Source organism: Simochromis diagramma, unplaced genomic scaffold, assembly GCF_900408965.1.
Source record: "Simochromis diagramma unplaced genomic scaffold, fSimDia1.1 OVJJ01000367.1, whole genome shotgun sequence".
NCBI lineage: Eukaryota > Metazoa > Chordata > Actinopteri > Cichliformes > Cichlidae > Simochromis > Simochromis diagramma.
This window is the reverse complement of record NW_024387288.1, coordinates 704,979-720,172: the sequence shown is the minus strand read 5'-3', so window position 1 is coordinate 720,172 and position 15,194 is coordinate 704,979. Positions and strand designations below refer to the sequence as shown.

Below are 15,194 nucleotides of genomic sequence, written 5' to 3'. Positions count from 1 at the left end.
TTTTTTTGAACTGCAGGTCTTTGAAGGGAATAAATGCCCTTTTACATGCCAGCCCAGCGTTTTCCTTCATCACCACGAAGGAAAACAGTCTGTGGTCGTCTGAGTTTGGTGATTTTTTTGTGTCACAGGACTACGTGTTTAATACAGGGACTTCCACAGCCTTTTCAACAGCGCTGCGGACGCATGGGGGGCAGTGTTTTGGAAATGACAGTCTTCATTACAAAGCTTTCTTCGTTATGAATTAGCATACATGTTTTTATTGAACATTTGAAGAACCAGCAAAAAAAAACCCACAAACTCTTGTAGTTCACATAAAGTCAGAGATAGAAACGACAAGGAGCAGGTGCATCTAGTACAGGTAGAGCTGCTGCAAAAACCCACAGAGCTCAGCAGCCAGCAACAAATTCTGGATCCTTTGCTTTTAGTTAGCAGTTAGCATTAGCAGCACATCCTGCGTCCGATGTGAAAGGACTTTTATGCTGCGCAATGTGACTCACAGCAATGGTCCCGGGTCAGCCCTGACGTTGTGTTAAACTAATCCTAAAGTAATAATGGTGTTTCTAACCACTGATATGCCACAACTTTATCCTTTCAACAGCTGCTGAAAGTAAGGGGACCTAGCTGCTATCGGATATTCATATAGAGATTACCCTTCAAGGACCTGCAGTTCAAAAAAGCGCCCCTCCGACAGCCAAACCCATCTGTTCTCTGATTGGATTGTTTAATTTGTGATTGACATGACATTCACCAATCAGCTTAAAGGAAGAAAAATAGGGTCAAAATTCGTACTTGTAACTTGCAGGGTTTTTTTGGGCTAAGTCCACGCACAAATCTTTTTTACACATACAAAATATTTATGACCACATTTTGAGCCCATATACTCGGGCTTCTGAATTGTGAGTGAATCGTGTTTGTGTGTGTGTGACCATCCAGCCGGGTCGGATGGCGGTCTCGTGGATCTGTCCGACGTCCTGAACACCGACCCTCACATCCTCGCCACCGGAGACACAGGTACTCCCATCAGCCCCTTCACCCTCTGCCCACTCAGGGACCACACCAACGAAGAAGAGCTCACACCATAACTGTGTGTATTTGTTTCCAGGTCAGTTCCAGGTGGAGCGCTCCCCGTCTCCATTTGGTAAGACTCCCCAGGAAGACCTCCTCTTTCTCCTCCTCCTCCTCCTCAGTCTCACTTTGGTTCAGTTTTCTTTTTCTGGACGGCCAAAATAAATTTAATAAACTACAAAATAAAACGGCTGCAGTTCCTTTGACGTCCAGCAGAGGCAGCAGTCAGTCAGGACCCGTACAAACTGTGTCTGGAGATGAATTCCTTGTTCTCTTGTTAGGGGCGTGGCCTCTTTGACTTGACAGGTGGTTGTAGCTGTCTGCTAGCTTTACCTGAACTCAACCTGTGGACCACGTTTGTGCTGCTGGAGCCTTCTGAAACTTCTTCCTCTTCTGCTCCTGTTTGTTCTCCTCCTCCTGTCCTGTGATATAACGGCCTGAATCATCATCTTCTTCTCCTGCAGAGATCAGACTCATTCTTCTTCTGCTGCTTCCTGCTGACCTCCAGTCTGTCCGTGCATCTGTCTCTCTTATTTAACCCCCTTCCCCTCTCTCAGCAGGTCTGGACATCAGCTCTGTGGCACATGACGCCTCTTTGACTTCTGAGCCAACGGGAAGCAGTGGGCGTGTCCAGAGGGCAATGCAGGAAGAGCCTCTGGACGCCATCTTGAGTCCTGAGCTTGATAAGATGGTCACTGATGGTGAGTTGAAGAGGGTCTGAGAAGCAGGAAACAGGAAGTGCTCACAGATTCTAGAGCAGCTGATTGACAAGTGTTCTTCTGTTTCAGGTGCCATCCTTAGCAAGCTCTACAAGATCCCAGGTAAGACCGAGCACCTGTGTGGGCGTCAGCGCCATAAGTCAGCCAAGGGTTTATTAATCTAACTAAGATGATTGACCAATCAGAAACAGGGACAGGTCAGCTGACAGCAGAGAGACTGAAAAGGGAAGTTGGCACTTGGCTTCAAACGTATTCGTTATTAAATGTTGAGCAGCTGCTTCTGCACAGACAGCATCACATGGATACAAGTGACGCTGCCATGACCTCGTTAGTCCCGTTGATGAGTCGGTGCTCGTCACCATCACGCTGTCATTGAAAGCTCATGTCACGTCATCCATGCTGACCGATGCTGGTGTGTGTGTGTGTGTGTGCAGAGCTGGAGGGAAAGGACGTGGAGGAGGTGTTCACTGCTGTCCTCAGTCCAGACAGCAGCAACAGCCAATCAGAGCAGAGTCAGCACACACATGCGGCTGCTGGGAGCAAGACGCACAACACAGGTACAGACACGCACAACACAGGTACAGACACGCACAACACAGGTACAGACACGCACAACACAGGTACAGACACGCACAACACAGGTACAGACACGCACAACACAGGTACAGACACACGCACACAGACACGCGCAGGTACACAGTGACCTCTGTCTGAAGGCGTTGGTGATATTTCAGAATAATAAAAACTACAAACATGTGAGCCGTGTTACGTGGCGATGTCACTAACGTCATGTAACCAAAGGTTAGCTGAATTTAACTGTTTCAGTTTCCTCGTTATGCTGACATTTGTCTGCTCGATGTTTGAGTGAGATACAAACTCATGACGCCGCTTTGCTTCGACCGTCCACCATTTTTCCCAAACATTTCTTCGACCTGCAGCTGTCTCGCCATCATTTTTGTTGATAAGTATGAACCTAAAAACAGTTTGAGGGTTCGACTGAGCTCTGTTTGAACCTTCCAATCACCTCTGATCACCTGTATTGATCACCTCTCAGGTGCCGTGCCGTTTCCTCGCCTCCCACTGATGAACGGCTTCTCACCAGCTGCTCCTCCTATGATGCCCGGTGTCCAGGGTCCAGTCAGCTTTAGGGTCCTCCCTACCGAAAACCCCGCCCCCATCCAGGGCCCCACCTCTGCATTAGTTCCAGCCAATCAGCAGGCTCCGGCTGGTGAGGGCGAGCAGGATGCGCTGTCAACGGCTCAGAGGAGCACGCTGAAGTGGGAGAAGGAGGAGAGTCTGGGAGAGATGGCCACCGTCGCTCCGGTGCTCTACTGTAACACCAACTTCCCCCAGCTTAAGCAGCAGTACCCAGGTACGTACACACACACACACACACACACACACACACACACACACACACACACACACACACACACACAGAGTGTGTTCAGTGTGTTGACAGAGCTAACAGCTGTTTCCTGTATCAGACTGGCCCACCAGAGTGAAGCAGATCACCAAGCTGTGGAGAAAGGCCAGCGCTCAGGACAGAGCCCCCTACGTGGTGAGTTCCTCCTCCTCCTCCTCACTGTGTGGAGGACTCTGAGAGCTGAGGAAACGTTATAAAAGCGTATAGGAGCCTGTTGATAGGACCTTCGTCCTGTCAACAGGCTCTTGTGTCCTTTTGAGTGGTTTCCAGAGTGTTGATCAAAGGTTTCCATTTGAAGCAGCAGGGTCATCTTCCAGCTCCGGACCCTTCAAGGACTCAGACAACTGCTGTCTGAGTGCGATCAGTGTCCACACTGTCAGTGTCCTTGTTCTGTAACAGTGTGGACACTGATTACAGTGGATCTGATCCCAGTGCTGTAAAGATTAAGAACTTTGAGCCACGTGCCTGCTCATCAACCATGATGGCGTTCGTTTAGCGTCCTCGCCGTCTCTGACCACGTGCTGTTTTCCCTCTGCAGCAAAAAGCTCGGGACAATCGAGCGGCTCAACGCATCAACAAAGTGCAGCTGTCCAATGACCCGCTCAAACGCCACCCGCCCTCACAGCAGCAGCTGTCCGCGCCGCTGGGACCCTTTGACACTGTTTCCATGGAGATAGAGATGCAGTTCAAGGACCCGCTGAGGCCCAAGGAGTCGGAGCAGGAGCAGGAGTGGAAGTTCAGACAGGTGAGCAGAGCCCAAGAGCGCCACACGTCCAGGTGTCCGTTATGGTGACGTAGCAGCAGAGCGAGAAACCAACAACCAGACTCTAGTCAGAAAACACCTGATTTAACAGAAACACACTTTAGTGATGCAAACAGCAGCGCAATGCATGATGGGACACAGAGCGCTGCCTGCTGGTTGTAGACACACTTTGAGGGTGCTCTTTAAAATTAGTCACGCAAATGTTTCTGCACAACAAGTCAAAGGCAGCGCTCCCGGGTCAGCAGGCTGCACGCCACCGCTTCAACCTCGAGACCGTCGCGCAGACTAAATCGCCATAGAAACAATCCGTACTCACTCCAAGGCTGGCGCTGGTTTCCAGCTCTCAGTAGTAACCATGGTAACCAGAGGGCAGCACGCCGTGGGGTGTATTTGTGATAAAGATGATGCTGTGATGTGCATGCCCGCTGAGCCGCCCTCCCTCACACTAACGTCTCTGATGTCATTGAAAAGGGAGGGGTTAAAGACAGAGGGGAAGCCGATAAGAAGAGGCAGGAAATCCCCCCCCAAAGCAAAAAATCTCCAACAGATACAGATTGTCCCTGCCAGGCATCCGTAGCAGCTCCGGTAAGACCTCAAGGCCAACCTGTCGGAGGCAGACTTCCTGGATCCACGAGCCTCTGAAACCCTCTGACCTCACCTCTTCACTCTGGAGCTCCATGAACCGTCAGGAACTTGTCAATCGGCCTTTAAACGAGCCAATGGGGCGTCAGTCAGAGCCATCATCAAACCTCAACAGTTTAAATAAAGAGTGACGGAGCGCAAGGCCCGGAGCTGAGCGAGGGTTTCAGAGCCGTGGAGCCGGCCTCAGCCTCGTCCTCCTCTCTGGGCCAAAGGACGGCTTAAATTTGAAGGAGGGAGGGAGGAAGAGGAGGGGTTAGCTCTGATCTGACACAACGTCACAAGTCTGTGCTGGCCCAGAGCTGGAGGCCGCGGCCCAAGTCTGCCTGCGAGCTGACTGCTTTTATTCTGAAGGGGTGCTGAGAATGGCTCCGGAAACTTCTGCTCTGCCTCCTCCAGACTCCTCCTTACAGCACCTCCACACAAACACATTCTGTCCGGTGTCCTCCATCCATGCATGTGAGGGAGGAGAGCTCAGGTCCAGACCTGCTCCACACTTACTCTATTAAAGTCTGTTTCCACGCACAGCTTCTTTTTCACTCGGCTTTATGGTTAAAATCACGTTTAAGGGTTGGAGGAGTTATGGGGACGTGACTCCTGGGATTTTATTCTGAAAGTCAGAACAAACTGGAGCCTCAAAAACGTCCAGCAGAGGCAGCAGTGAGTCGGTCCCCATACACTCCCATGTTAGTCAGACATGTTTACAGCTTTGTCTCTGTAGGGTTTCCCCTTTGTAACACCTGGTGCTATACCTCAGTCGTTCAGCGTAGCTGTGTCTGTCGGACCTCAGTGTTTCTGTGTTGACGTGTTTGAGCTCCACCTGTTGCCCTCACGCCTGTCGCTCTGTGTCCGCCTGTCTCCTCGCCCGTCCCTTCTGTTTTTCTCTCTCAGCAAATGCGTCAGAAGAGCAAGCAGCTCGCCAAGATGGAGGCCACCCAGAAGCTGGAGCAGGTGAAGAATGAGCAGCGGCAGCAGCAGCAGCTCCTGGCCAGCCAGCGCCTCTCAGGCCCCCAGTCGCCTGAATCTGGCAGCCTCAGCCCCGTGCCCACCGGAGGAAGCGCCTCCCCTCACCCGGGTCTCAGGGAGGGTCAGCCCAGGCAGCACCTCCTGCAGGGAAGTTCTGGACCAGCGGACGACATCTTCCTCCGGCCTCAAGCACCGCCCCCTTCTGGCTTTTCCTCACTCCCTCAATCCCCACATCCCTCCTCTCCCCTCCACCAGCCAGCATCTTCCCCCCAGATGTTCTCTCCCCCCTCCTCCCGCCCTTCCTCACCCTGGGACCCCTACAGTAAGGTTATAGGCACTCCTCGGCCCTCCTCTTCCCAGTCTGGAGGCCCCGCAGCCTCCCAGCAGCAGCATCACAGCTCCCTTAGCACCTCCCCAGCCCATGATGTCGTAGGCTCTCCTGCTCCATCCCCCGACTCCAAAACACCTGACGTCTTCAGAAGCCTCGGGCCACAACCAGGTAACCCCACCCCCGACCCTTCAGTCAGACATGCCGGCATCCGAGTGGCCGAAGCCTACCAGAAGATGAACATGCGAGTCCCTGCGCCCGAGTCATGCAGTCGTCAACTGCTCCAGGGTGGTGTGTTTAAGGCCCCCATGCCCCCTCAGCAAGAGGCATTTGGTGGTGGAGTAGGAGGAGGGAGGAAGGACCTGTCAAGGCTCACAGACCCAAGTTTTGCCCCCCCTCCTTCACAGGAGGCCCCCTTCCCCTCCAGCCCACTGTCAGGTCTGGGCTCCCCCCACCGTAGTCCCTACGCCCAAGCGCCCGGCACGCCCAGACCAGATTACACTCAGCAGATGTCCGACCCCTTCACCCAGCAGTCACCTATGACCTCCCGGCCGTCTCCGGATCCCTACACCAACCCTCAGACCCCTGGCACGCCGCGTCCCCACTCCGACCCCACATACCTCACCACACCGCCTGCGCTGAGACCAGACCAGTACAACCAGCAATCCATGAGCCGCCGTCCGTCCCCCTCTCACCCAACCCTCGATCCCTACGCCTCCAACCCGGGCACACCCCATCCAGCTGTCATCGACCGCTTCCCCCGATCACCAGGGAGTCAGCGGGCCGGCGACCCCTACGCACAGCCCACAGGTACACCGCGACCCTCGCCGGATCCCTACGCCCAGCAGCCCTCTACACCACGACCCCAGAAGGCCCACGAGCCATTCAGCCAAACCCCAGTCGAGAGCTTAGCTCCTCAGCCTGCAGCTTCCGCTTCATCCCCTCTGGCTCCAGGAGACCCAGGGACCTTCACCCCAACGCCCCACCAGGTAACACCACAGCCCACGGCCTCTATTCTCTGCCACAGAGTAGCGTCTTCTTCTACTCATCTTTTCTCTGGTCAGTTACAGCAGTCACCAGGAAGACAACAACAGGACTCATTTCCCAGAACCCCCAGCAGCCACACCCCAAAGCACCCTGGGATATCAGAAGAGAGCTTCTCTGCTTTGGCCAGTCACACTCCGGGTCACGATCCGTTTGAGCAGGGTCACATGACACCAGGCCGATCGCAAACCGACAAGACGGCAACCACTGAAATGTCTGCTTTAGACGGGTCGATGAGCGTGCTGCCTCAGCTTGGTGACTCAGGGGAGAAGCTGAGACAGGTGAGAGGTGTTGTGAGTCCACGTTTGTCTGGTCGAGTGTTGCTGGTTCTCGTGTGTTTAGCGAGTTCATTTGTCCTCCTGTTTTCTCTGCAGCGTCAACGGCTTCGGGAGCTCATCCTGAGACAGCAGCAGCAGAAGAGCACGTTACGTCAGGAGAAGGGTCTGCAGGAACCGGCTCCTGGACTTGCTGCACCCCCGGCTGCTCCAACAGGATCCTCCCCTGGTTCTGGCACACCTCTTCACAACTGGTCGCAGGACGACTCCTCCAGCTCCACCTCCACCGCTTCCCCTGTCCAGACAGACCCATTTGGGCGCCCTCCGCCCCCGTATCCTGGCACGATACGGCCTGCCGGGGCTCCAGCCCTGAGGTTCCCTGGAGGGTTCCCAGGAGAACAGCAGAGGGGTTTCGCGCCCACCGAGGCTTCTTTCCCCAGACAGAGCCTCCCCAGAGAGCTGGGTGTCCAAGGACCAGGATCGAGGTGAGAGGAGCAGAAGAGTCCTGGTTGAGATCTGATGGTTTTTTTGTGTGTTTGTGACTTACACTCGCTGCCCTCTACAGGTTTGGAGCTCCAGCTGGCCTCCATGACACTTTCCTGCGTGCACCCCTAGGATCAACGCCTGCCTCTGGGCTCGGTGCTGTGGAGGTTCGTGTTCAGATGAGGAGGCCAGTGCCTGGGGACTTCACCGCCATCCGTCCCCACGGGACTCCAAACGCTCACCCGCACATGATGCAAGGTCAGCACAGCTCCTCCAACTGGCCGATCAGTCAAAAATGTTGAAAATGAACTTGATTGATAAAAAAGTCTCTTTCCCCTCAGGTGTGCCCCAGCCCTTCCTCCCTCGCTCTCTCCCCATCCAGCAGCACAGCATCATGGGACAGCCCTACATTGAGCTTCGACATCGCGCTCCAGAGAACCGCCTGAGGCTGCCCTTCTCTCTTCCTTCAGACCCCCACCCACCTGCCATCAGACCTGGTCCTGGGGCCAGGATGGGTGAGACGCTGATGGCTCAGCAGATGATGATGGCAGGCGCTGTGGAGCAGCTGAACCAGCAGGATCCTCAGCAGCAGCACCTTGGCCACACGGCGGCTCTGACTCAGACCGGCGAGCCGGCACTCTCGGGAGCCGATGGAATCGAGGAGCACCTGGAAGGGGAGGACTCGGCTGTGAAGGACCTGGAGGATGTAGAAGTGAAGGATCTGGTTGACCTGAACCTGAACCTCGACCCTGAAGATGGTATGAGCGATTGAGTCCGGGTCCATCTTATTTCACCTTGGCTAAATCTTGAAATTATACCTGTTCTGAAGCAAGTTATCGATCCTTCTTCAGCTTGACTGACTCGTCCTCTAACTCTGTTTCAGGTAAAGAAGACCTGGACCTGGGTCCCAATGACCTCCACCTCGATGACTTCCTGCTGTCGGGGAAGTTTGACCTGATCGCCTATGCCGACCCTGAGCTCAACCTGGAGGACAAGAAGGACATGTTCAACGAGGAGCTGGATCTGGGCGAGCCAGCGGAGGAGAAGGAGAGCGGAGAGAGGAAGGATGGAGTTTGTGGTTCTAGAAAGACCGACAGCAGCTCCCACCTGGTCGGACAGATCAAACAGGAAGTGAGGGACGACAGCAAGACAGGGGCAGCTCGACCTGGGGTCCTCGCCACCAGCAAACCCCCGGGAGCTCTAGGACTTGAGGTTTCCTCTGTCCATCACATCAAGGTGGGACATTTTCAATTTATCAATAATAAATATTAATCAATAATTAGTTCAATAAGGAGAACATAATAAATAACCCACCACTGCCTCCAGGAGAAGCTGGAGGACTCCGGTTCTGTTTCAGGGGCTTTGTCATCCATCAAGCCCCAGGAGCAGGTGCCATCCATGGGCATGGTATCCAGAGTTCAGCCCCCTGTGACCACAGGTAAACAAACACAAGCCTGACCTGCCCCCCTCGTGTTATCGACCAATCGTTGGTCTAATCAGCAGATTTGAAATGGAAGAACTGTTTCTGATTGCTCTCCCTCTCCCAGGACAACAGCCTGTCTTCCAGCAGCAGCAGAGGCCTTTTGGGCCCCCCTCATCCTCGCCTCAACTCACCCCCCACCCTCAGGCTGTCTCAGTGTCTCCTCACACCAGTCTGCCTCCTCAGGCCCCCCAAGGCCCGCCTCACCCACTGCCTCTCCAGCCTCCTCACCTCCTCCTTACCACTCAGACCGAACCTCCACATATGGGGACCTCCACGCAGAGCCAGACCCAGGGTACCTTTGCTCAGACCCAGGTCCAGAACCAGAACAAACAAAGGCCTCTGCTTCTGGAGGAGCAGCCGCTTCTTTTGCAGGACCTCCTGGACCAAGAGCGGCAGGAGCAGCAGCAACAGAAACAGATGCAGGCCCTGATCAGACAGCGCTCCACCACAGACTCTGCGTTCCTTGGTGTGGGTAAGTCCAGAATCCTGAAACTCCCCCTGAAGCACCATTGGACTGTCTTTCTCATGAAGCCCCTGCTGAACTCTTGTTCTTGTTTTGTCCTGCAGACTTTGATTCCATTACAGACCCCATCATGAAGGCAAAGATGGTGGCTTTGAAAGGCATAAACAAAGTGATGTCTCAGGGAAACCTGGGTCTGAATCCCGTGGTCATCAACAGGTATGACCTTCTGACCTCTGACCTCAGTGTTCTCTGTGAACGTTCCCTCTCTCAACTTCATTTGAAGTCTTTGTCTGTGTGCGCGTCAGGTTCCAGCAGCCTCCAGCAGCCCCAGGTCCCGAGGTCCCTCCTCAGCCTCCACACCTGGTATTACAGGTATGTTGAAGGACTCGGACACAGTAACTGACCACACAGGACAGAGCATTTCTCTAACATGTCTGCGGTCTTTCTCTGTGTCAGGAGGGGAAGGTGACCCCTCAGCTGGTGCAACCCAACCCCCCGAGCTTTGGCCCCGGGTTCAGCAGTGAGTATCAGAAACCAATCAGAGCAGCTTCAACAGGTTATTGTACATTCAGAGCAGTGGTTCTAACACAAAGCCCGGGGAGAGCTTTATACGGTCACAGAATCTGACAGAGACCAACTGGTTTCGGTTTGTTGCATTAAAAATGACTGGAGTGACTGTGTGTTTTACCTGGGTGGCTGCAGCTCAGTAGAGAGAGCAGTGTCTAACCCCGAGTTGTTCTTGAACGTTAGAAACGTGTGCTTGTAGGATCGATGAATGAGGCAAGTTGTATAAAGTGCTTTGAGTGCTCAGAGTAGAAATGTGGTAATTCAGTTTAAATGACCTATAATAACCTTCATATCCACACTTTCTAATCTCTAATTCAAACACAACCAACACGATGAAGAGGATCAGGCACAGAGGAGAAAGACCAGGCGCTCATTGATGAGCTCTGATCAGTTTACGCCTGCGTGTAAACGTTTAAAGTTCAGTTCTTCCTGGAGCCTGTGCAGACAGCAGAAACAGCAGCATGCGCTCAAAGTTTCTCTTTGATCGCATGCTGCTGTTTCTTCTCAGCCACATATGAGCGAAGTCAGATTCCTTCTTCTCCTCATCACTGAATTCCGACTCCTTCTTTTCCCAGATGAGCCCAAGCGGCCGCAGTACGAGGACTGGCTCGGAGAGACGCAGCAGCTCCTGCAGATGCAGCAGCGCCTCCTGGAGGATCAGATCGCTGCCCACCGCAAGACCAAGAAGGCTCTGTCAGCCAAACAGAGAACGGCCAAGAAGGCGGGCCGTGTCTTCGCAGAGGAGGACGCCGCCCAGCTACGCTACATCAGCGAGCAGCAGGGAGTGGTCCAGAAGCAGCTAGAGCAGGTAACGGAGCTGATCCCAGTGCAGAATAAATCCAGATTATCAGACTGAACTGAAGGTAGAGGCCGGCCGGGGGCAGCCAGTGAGGCAGTGAAATCTGTAAGGGGCCGGTGTATCCACAGTGAGTGCTTCTTGTCTGTGTCCAGATCCGGAAGCAGCAGAAGGACCACGCCGAGCTCATCGAGGACTACCGGACCAAACATCCTCAGAGGGGTCTGCAGCAGCAACCGGCACCCCCCCTCCCTCAGAAGCTGCTCTCACAGCCCATCGTGCCCCTGCAACCCCACCCGGGCGGCCCCGCACCGGCCCGTCTCCCAAATGTGCCTCCCGGTTGGACTCCAGGGGGTGGGGCTCCAGGGGTGATGGGGCAGAGGATGCCGCCTCATCAACCCCCTCAACTCCCCGCCGCCCTACCCAACAGCCCGCAAGTACCCCCACACACCCAGGCGCCCTCTGCCATAGTGCCGGGCCTCGCAGCTCAGACGGCAGGCTTTACTGCCGCCTCCCGAGGCCCCACCGGAGGTCCCAATGGAGCCACAGTGGATGGAGCTGGCCCTGCCCCTCAGGTAACAAACATGGCTGCTGTACCCCACTGTGATCTAGACCTGATCCAGAACCAGACTCGCATCATAAATCAGATGGGGAGGGGGGATTATCTCCATATGTTTGAGCCCTCATACCTCCATCAGCACAGGAGACCCCACAGGAAGTTCAGTCTAATGCCGGTCCACATCTGGATTTGTCAGTCCATCTTTTATGTATCTCTGAACATCTGTATTAGAAAAGCCAATGAGGGGGGGACCCTGCAGTAACAATGCTTCATGTGAGCTTAGGCTGCTCCTGGGCGCTGGCTAACCCCTCTGACTCCGCCTCCTCCACAGGTCAAGTTTGACGACAACAACCCGTTCAGCGAGGGTTTCCAGGAGAGGGAGAGGAGGGAGAGGCTGAGGGAGCAGCAGGAGAGGCAGCGGGTTCAGCTCATGCAGGAGGTAAAACATCACGGAGGAGGAGGAGCAGAGCAAGCTGGGTCAGGCCTCAGTCAGCAGAGCTCCTCCTCATAGAGCGCGTCCCCTCTGACTCCACAAGTTTCTGTTTACCCACAACATGAAGACGTTCATGCTCTCACAGCTGGAGCACGCCCTGGTTAGGAACCAGGAAGAGTTAAATGTAAAGAGGAGTGAGGCGGAGCGCAGTGTGTTTCCTCAAACACACTCAGAGCATTAGACTGGAGTCGGTGTTAAAGAGAGTAAACCAGTTTAAGCAGATGGGTTTAGACTCTAATAAGGGAAGAGAACCAGTATCGCTGAGTTCAGGAAGAGGTGAATCCCAAAGTCGGGGAGCAGAGCAGCTGAAAGCTCTGTTCCTCTTAGTGGTGAGACGGGAACAATGAGCTGAAGACCTCGGTGAATGAGAGGGAGTAAATGTGGAGTAAATCACACAAGCAGGGAGGGACCAGGTTGTGGATACACGTCAAAGTGAAGGAGACTCGAGCATCTACAGGCAGTGCAGCTGATGAAGAAGAGGGTGATGCGCTCTCTGGAGGCTGTGCGAGTTATGATCGCGAGAAATCAGAAATACAGTATCTGAGAAGTGACGAGGATAGGAGCAGCATGTGGGGCGAGGAAAGGAGGAAGTGCTGTCGAGGAGGACACCCAGACTGTTACCCTGAGGGGGGGTGGAGGTGTTGTCGGTATTAATGGAAGACCTGTAACCTGTGCTGACAAGCTTCAGTTTTACAGGGAGTGCAGAATTATTAGGCAAGTTGTATTTTTGAGGAATAATTTTATTATTGAACAACAACCATGTTCTCAACGAACCCAAAAAACTCATTAATATCAAAGCTGAATGTTTTTGGAAGTAGTTTGTAGTTTGTTTTTAGTTTTAGCTATTTTAGGGGGATATTTGTGTGTGCAGGTGACTATTACTGTGCATAATTATTAGGCAACTTAACAAAAAACAAATATATACCCATTTCAATTATTTATTTTTACCAGTGAAACCAATATAACATCTCCACATTCACAAATATACATTTCTGACATTCAAAAACAAAACAAAAACAAATCAGCGACCAATATAGCCACCTTTCTTTGCAAGGACACTCAAAAGCCTGCCATCCATGGATTCTGTCAGTGTTTTGATCTGTTCACCATCAACATTGCGTGCAGCAGCAACCACAGCCTCCCAGACACTGTTCAGAGAGGTGTACTGTTTTCCCTCCTTGTAAATCTCACATTTGATGATGGACCACAGGTTCTCAATGGGGTTCAGATCAGGTGAACAAGGAGGCCATGTCATTAGTTTTTCTTCTTTTATACCCTTTCTTGTCAGCCACGCTGTGGAGTACTTGGACGCGTGTGATGGAGCATTGTCCCTGCATGAAAATCATGTTTTTCTTGAAGGATGCAGACTTCTTCCTGTACCACTGCTTGAAGAAGGTGTCTTCCAGAAACTGGCAGTAGGACTGGGAGTTGAGCTTGACTCCATCCTCAACCCGAAAAGGCCCCACAAGCTCATCTTTGATGATACCAGCCCAAACCAGTACTCCACCTCCACCTTGCTGGCGTCTGAGTGGGACTGGAGCTCTCTGCCCTTTACCAATCCAGCCACGGGCCCATCCATCTGGCCCATCAAGACTCACTCTCATTTCATCAATCCATAAAACCTTAGAAAAACCAGTCTTGAGATATTTCTTGGCCCAGTCTTGACGTTTCAGCTTGTGTGTCTTGTTCAGTGGTGGTCGTCTTTCAGCCTTTCTTACCTTGGCCATGTCTCTGAGTATTGCACACCTTGTGCTTTTGGGCACTCCAGTGATGTTGCAGCTCTGAAATATGGCCAAACTGGTGGCAAGTGGCATCTTGGCAGCTGCATGCTTGACTTTTCTCAGTTCATGGGCAGTTATTTGGCGCCTTGGTTTTTCCACATGCTTCTTGCGACCCTGTTGACTATTTTGAATGAAACACTTGATTGTTTGATGATCACGCTTCAGAAGCTTTGCAATTTTGAGACTGCTGCATCCCTCTGCAAGATATCTCACTATTTTTGACTTTTCTGAGCCTGTCAAGTCCTTCTTTTGACCCATTTTGCCAAAGGAAAGGAAGTTGCCTAATAATTATGCACACCTGATATAGGGTGTTGATGTCATTAGACCACACCCCTTCTCATTACAGAGATGCACATCACCTAATATGCTTAATTGGTAGTAGGCTTTCGAGCCTATACAGCTTGGAGTAAGACAACATGCATGAAGAGGATGATGTGGACAAAATACTCATTTGCCTAATAATTCTGCACTCCCTGTAGTACTGCTGAGTGTGAGACACTGGAGGAGAGCCATGATTTAATCTCACTGAGGCAGGAAGAGAGGGTATGGGTGGAAGGGTGAGACTGGGTTTGGAAGGAACATAGAGCTGAGTGTCAGCTGTGTAGCAGTGAAAGCTAATATTAATGTGGAAGCACTTCAGTGATGAATTACAGAGGCCCCAACACTGAACCCTGGGGAACACCGGCAGAAACAGGAAATGAACTTGAAGAGTGAGCTTTAAATTGAATATGAGAGATGTGAGGTGAACCAGGCAGGGAGGGCAGTCTTTCCAGAGGATGGTGTGGGAAATCAACGGCTCAGCTCGAGAAGGAGGAGGATGGCGAGGAAACTGGAGTCAGCTGCCATCAGGACGTTGGTCGTTTTGAATAGTCGTTCCCTGTGAAGTGGATGGAAAGCAGACTGGAGTTGTTCATAGAGATTATTGTTGTTACTGAGACGTGTGTGAAGCCGAGAGGAGACAATTTTCTCAAGAGTTTAAGAAACAAAGAGGAGATCGGATATCTAAATGAATTTATTTGTACCAGGCTTTTTAAGAATGGGAGTAAAGGAGGCAGGTTTCAGTGATGAAGGAACAAGTCCAGTACTGAGGGAAGACTGAGTAATAGTGATGATAATGGGGGCCAATGAGGTATGACGGCTTTTAACGAGGACAGTGGGAAGAGCGTGGAGCTGACAGACAGATTGAATCATTATTGGTACATCCGATCCTTGGAGGAGAGTCAAACTTGAAGATGGTTGAATGGTAGACAAGGAGGGAGCAAGGAGCTCCAGCAGAGGTGTCAATATTAGAAATGTGGGTTACGGTAAGAAGGAGTCTGGAGGCCTGGTTACATCCACGAGAAC

At 52.5% G+C, this 15,194-nt stretch overlaps 1 protein-coding gene across 1 annotated transcript in view; it reads left to right on the top strand.

Moving 5' to 3' along the window:
• The window catches only part of LOC120716333 (histone-lysine N-methyltransferase 2C-like), a 47,656-nt gene that overhangs the window by 22,198 nt on the left and 10,264 nt on the right, over nt 1–15,194 (top strand). The window contains exons 31-52 of the mRNA XM_040003834.1: nt 934–1,011; nt 1,103–1,138; nt 1,623–1,766; nt 1,854–1,886; nt 2,219–2,341; nt 2,839–3,156; nt 3,272–3,345; nt 3,749–3,955; nt 5,504–6,895; nt 6,971–7,231; nt 7,325–7,710; nt 7,791–7,966; nt 8,050–8,466; nt 8,592–8,944; nt 9,035–9,146; nt 9,256–9,663; nt 9,759–9,870; nt 9,960–10,026; nt 10,111–10,174; nt 10,797–11,029; nt 11,173–11,592; nt 11,908–12,015. Of these exons, the coding sequence (XP_039859768.1) occupies nt 934–1,011; nt 1,103–1,138; nt 1,623–1,766; nt 1,854–1,886; nt 2,219–2,341; nt 2,839–3,156; nt 3,272–3,345; nt 3,749–3,955; nt 5,504–6,895; nt 6,971–7,231; nt 7,325–7,710; nt 7,791–7,966; nt 8,050–8,466; nt 8,592–8,944; nt 9,035–9,146; nt 9,256–9,663; nt 9,759–9,870; nt 9,960–10,026; nt 10,111–10,174; nt 10,797–11,029; nt 11,173–11,592; nt 11,908–12,015 (5,522 nt within the window). The remainder of the gene's footprint in view (nt 1–933; nt 1,012–1,102; nt 1,139–1,622; nt 1,767–1,853; nt 1,887–2,218; nt 2,342–2,838; nt 3,157–3,271; nt 3,346–3,748; nt 3,956–5,503; nt 6,896–6,970; nt 7,232–7,324; nt 7,711–7,790; nt 7,967–8,049; nt 8,467–8,591; nt 8,945–9,034; nt 9,147–9,255; nt 9,664–9,758; nt 9,871–9,959; nt 10,027–10,110; nt 10,175–10,796; nt 11,030–11,172; nt 11,593–11,907; nt 12,016–15,194) is intronic.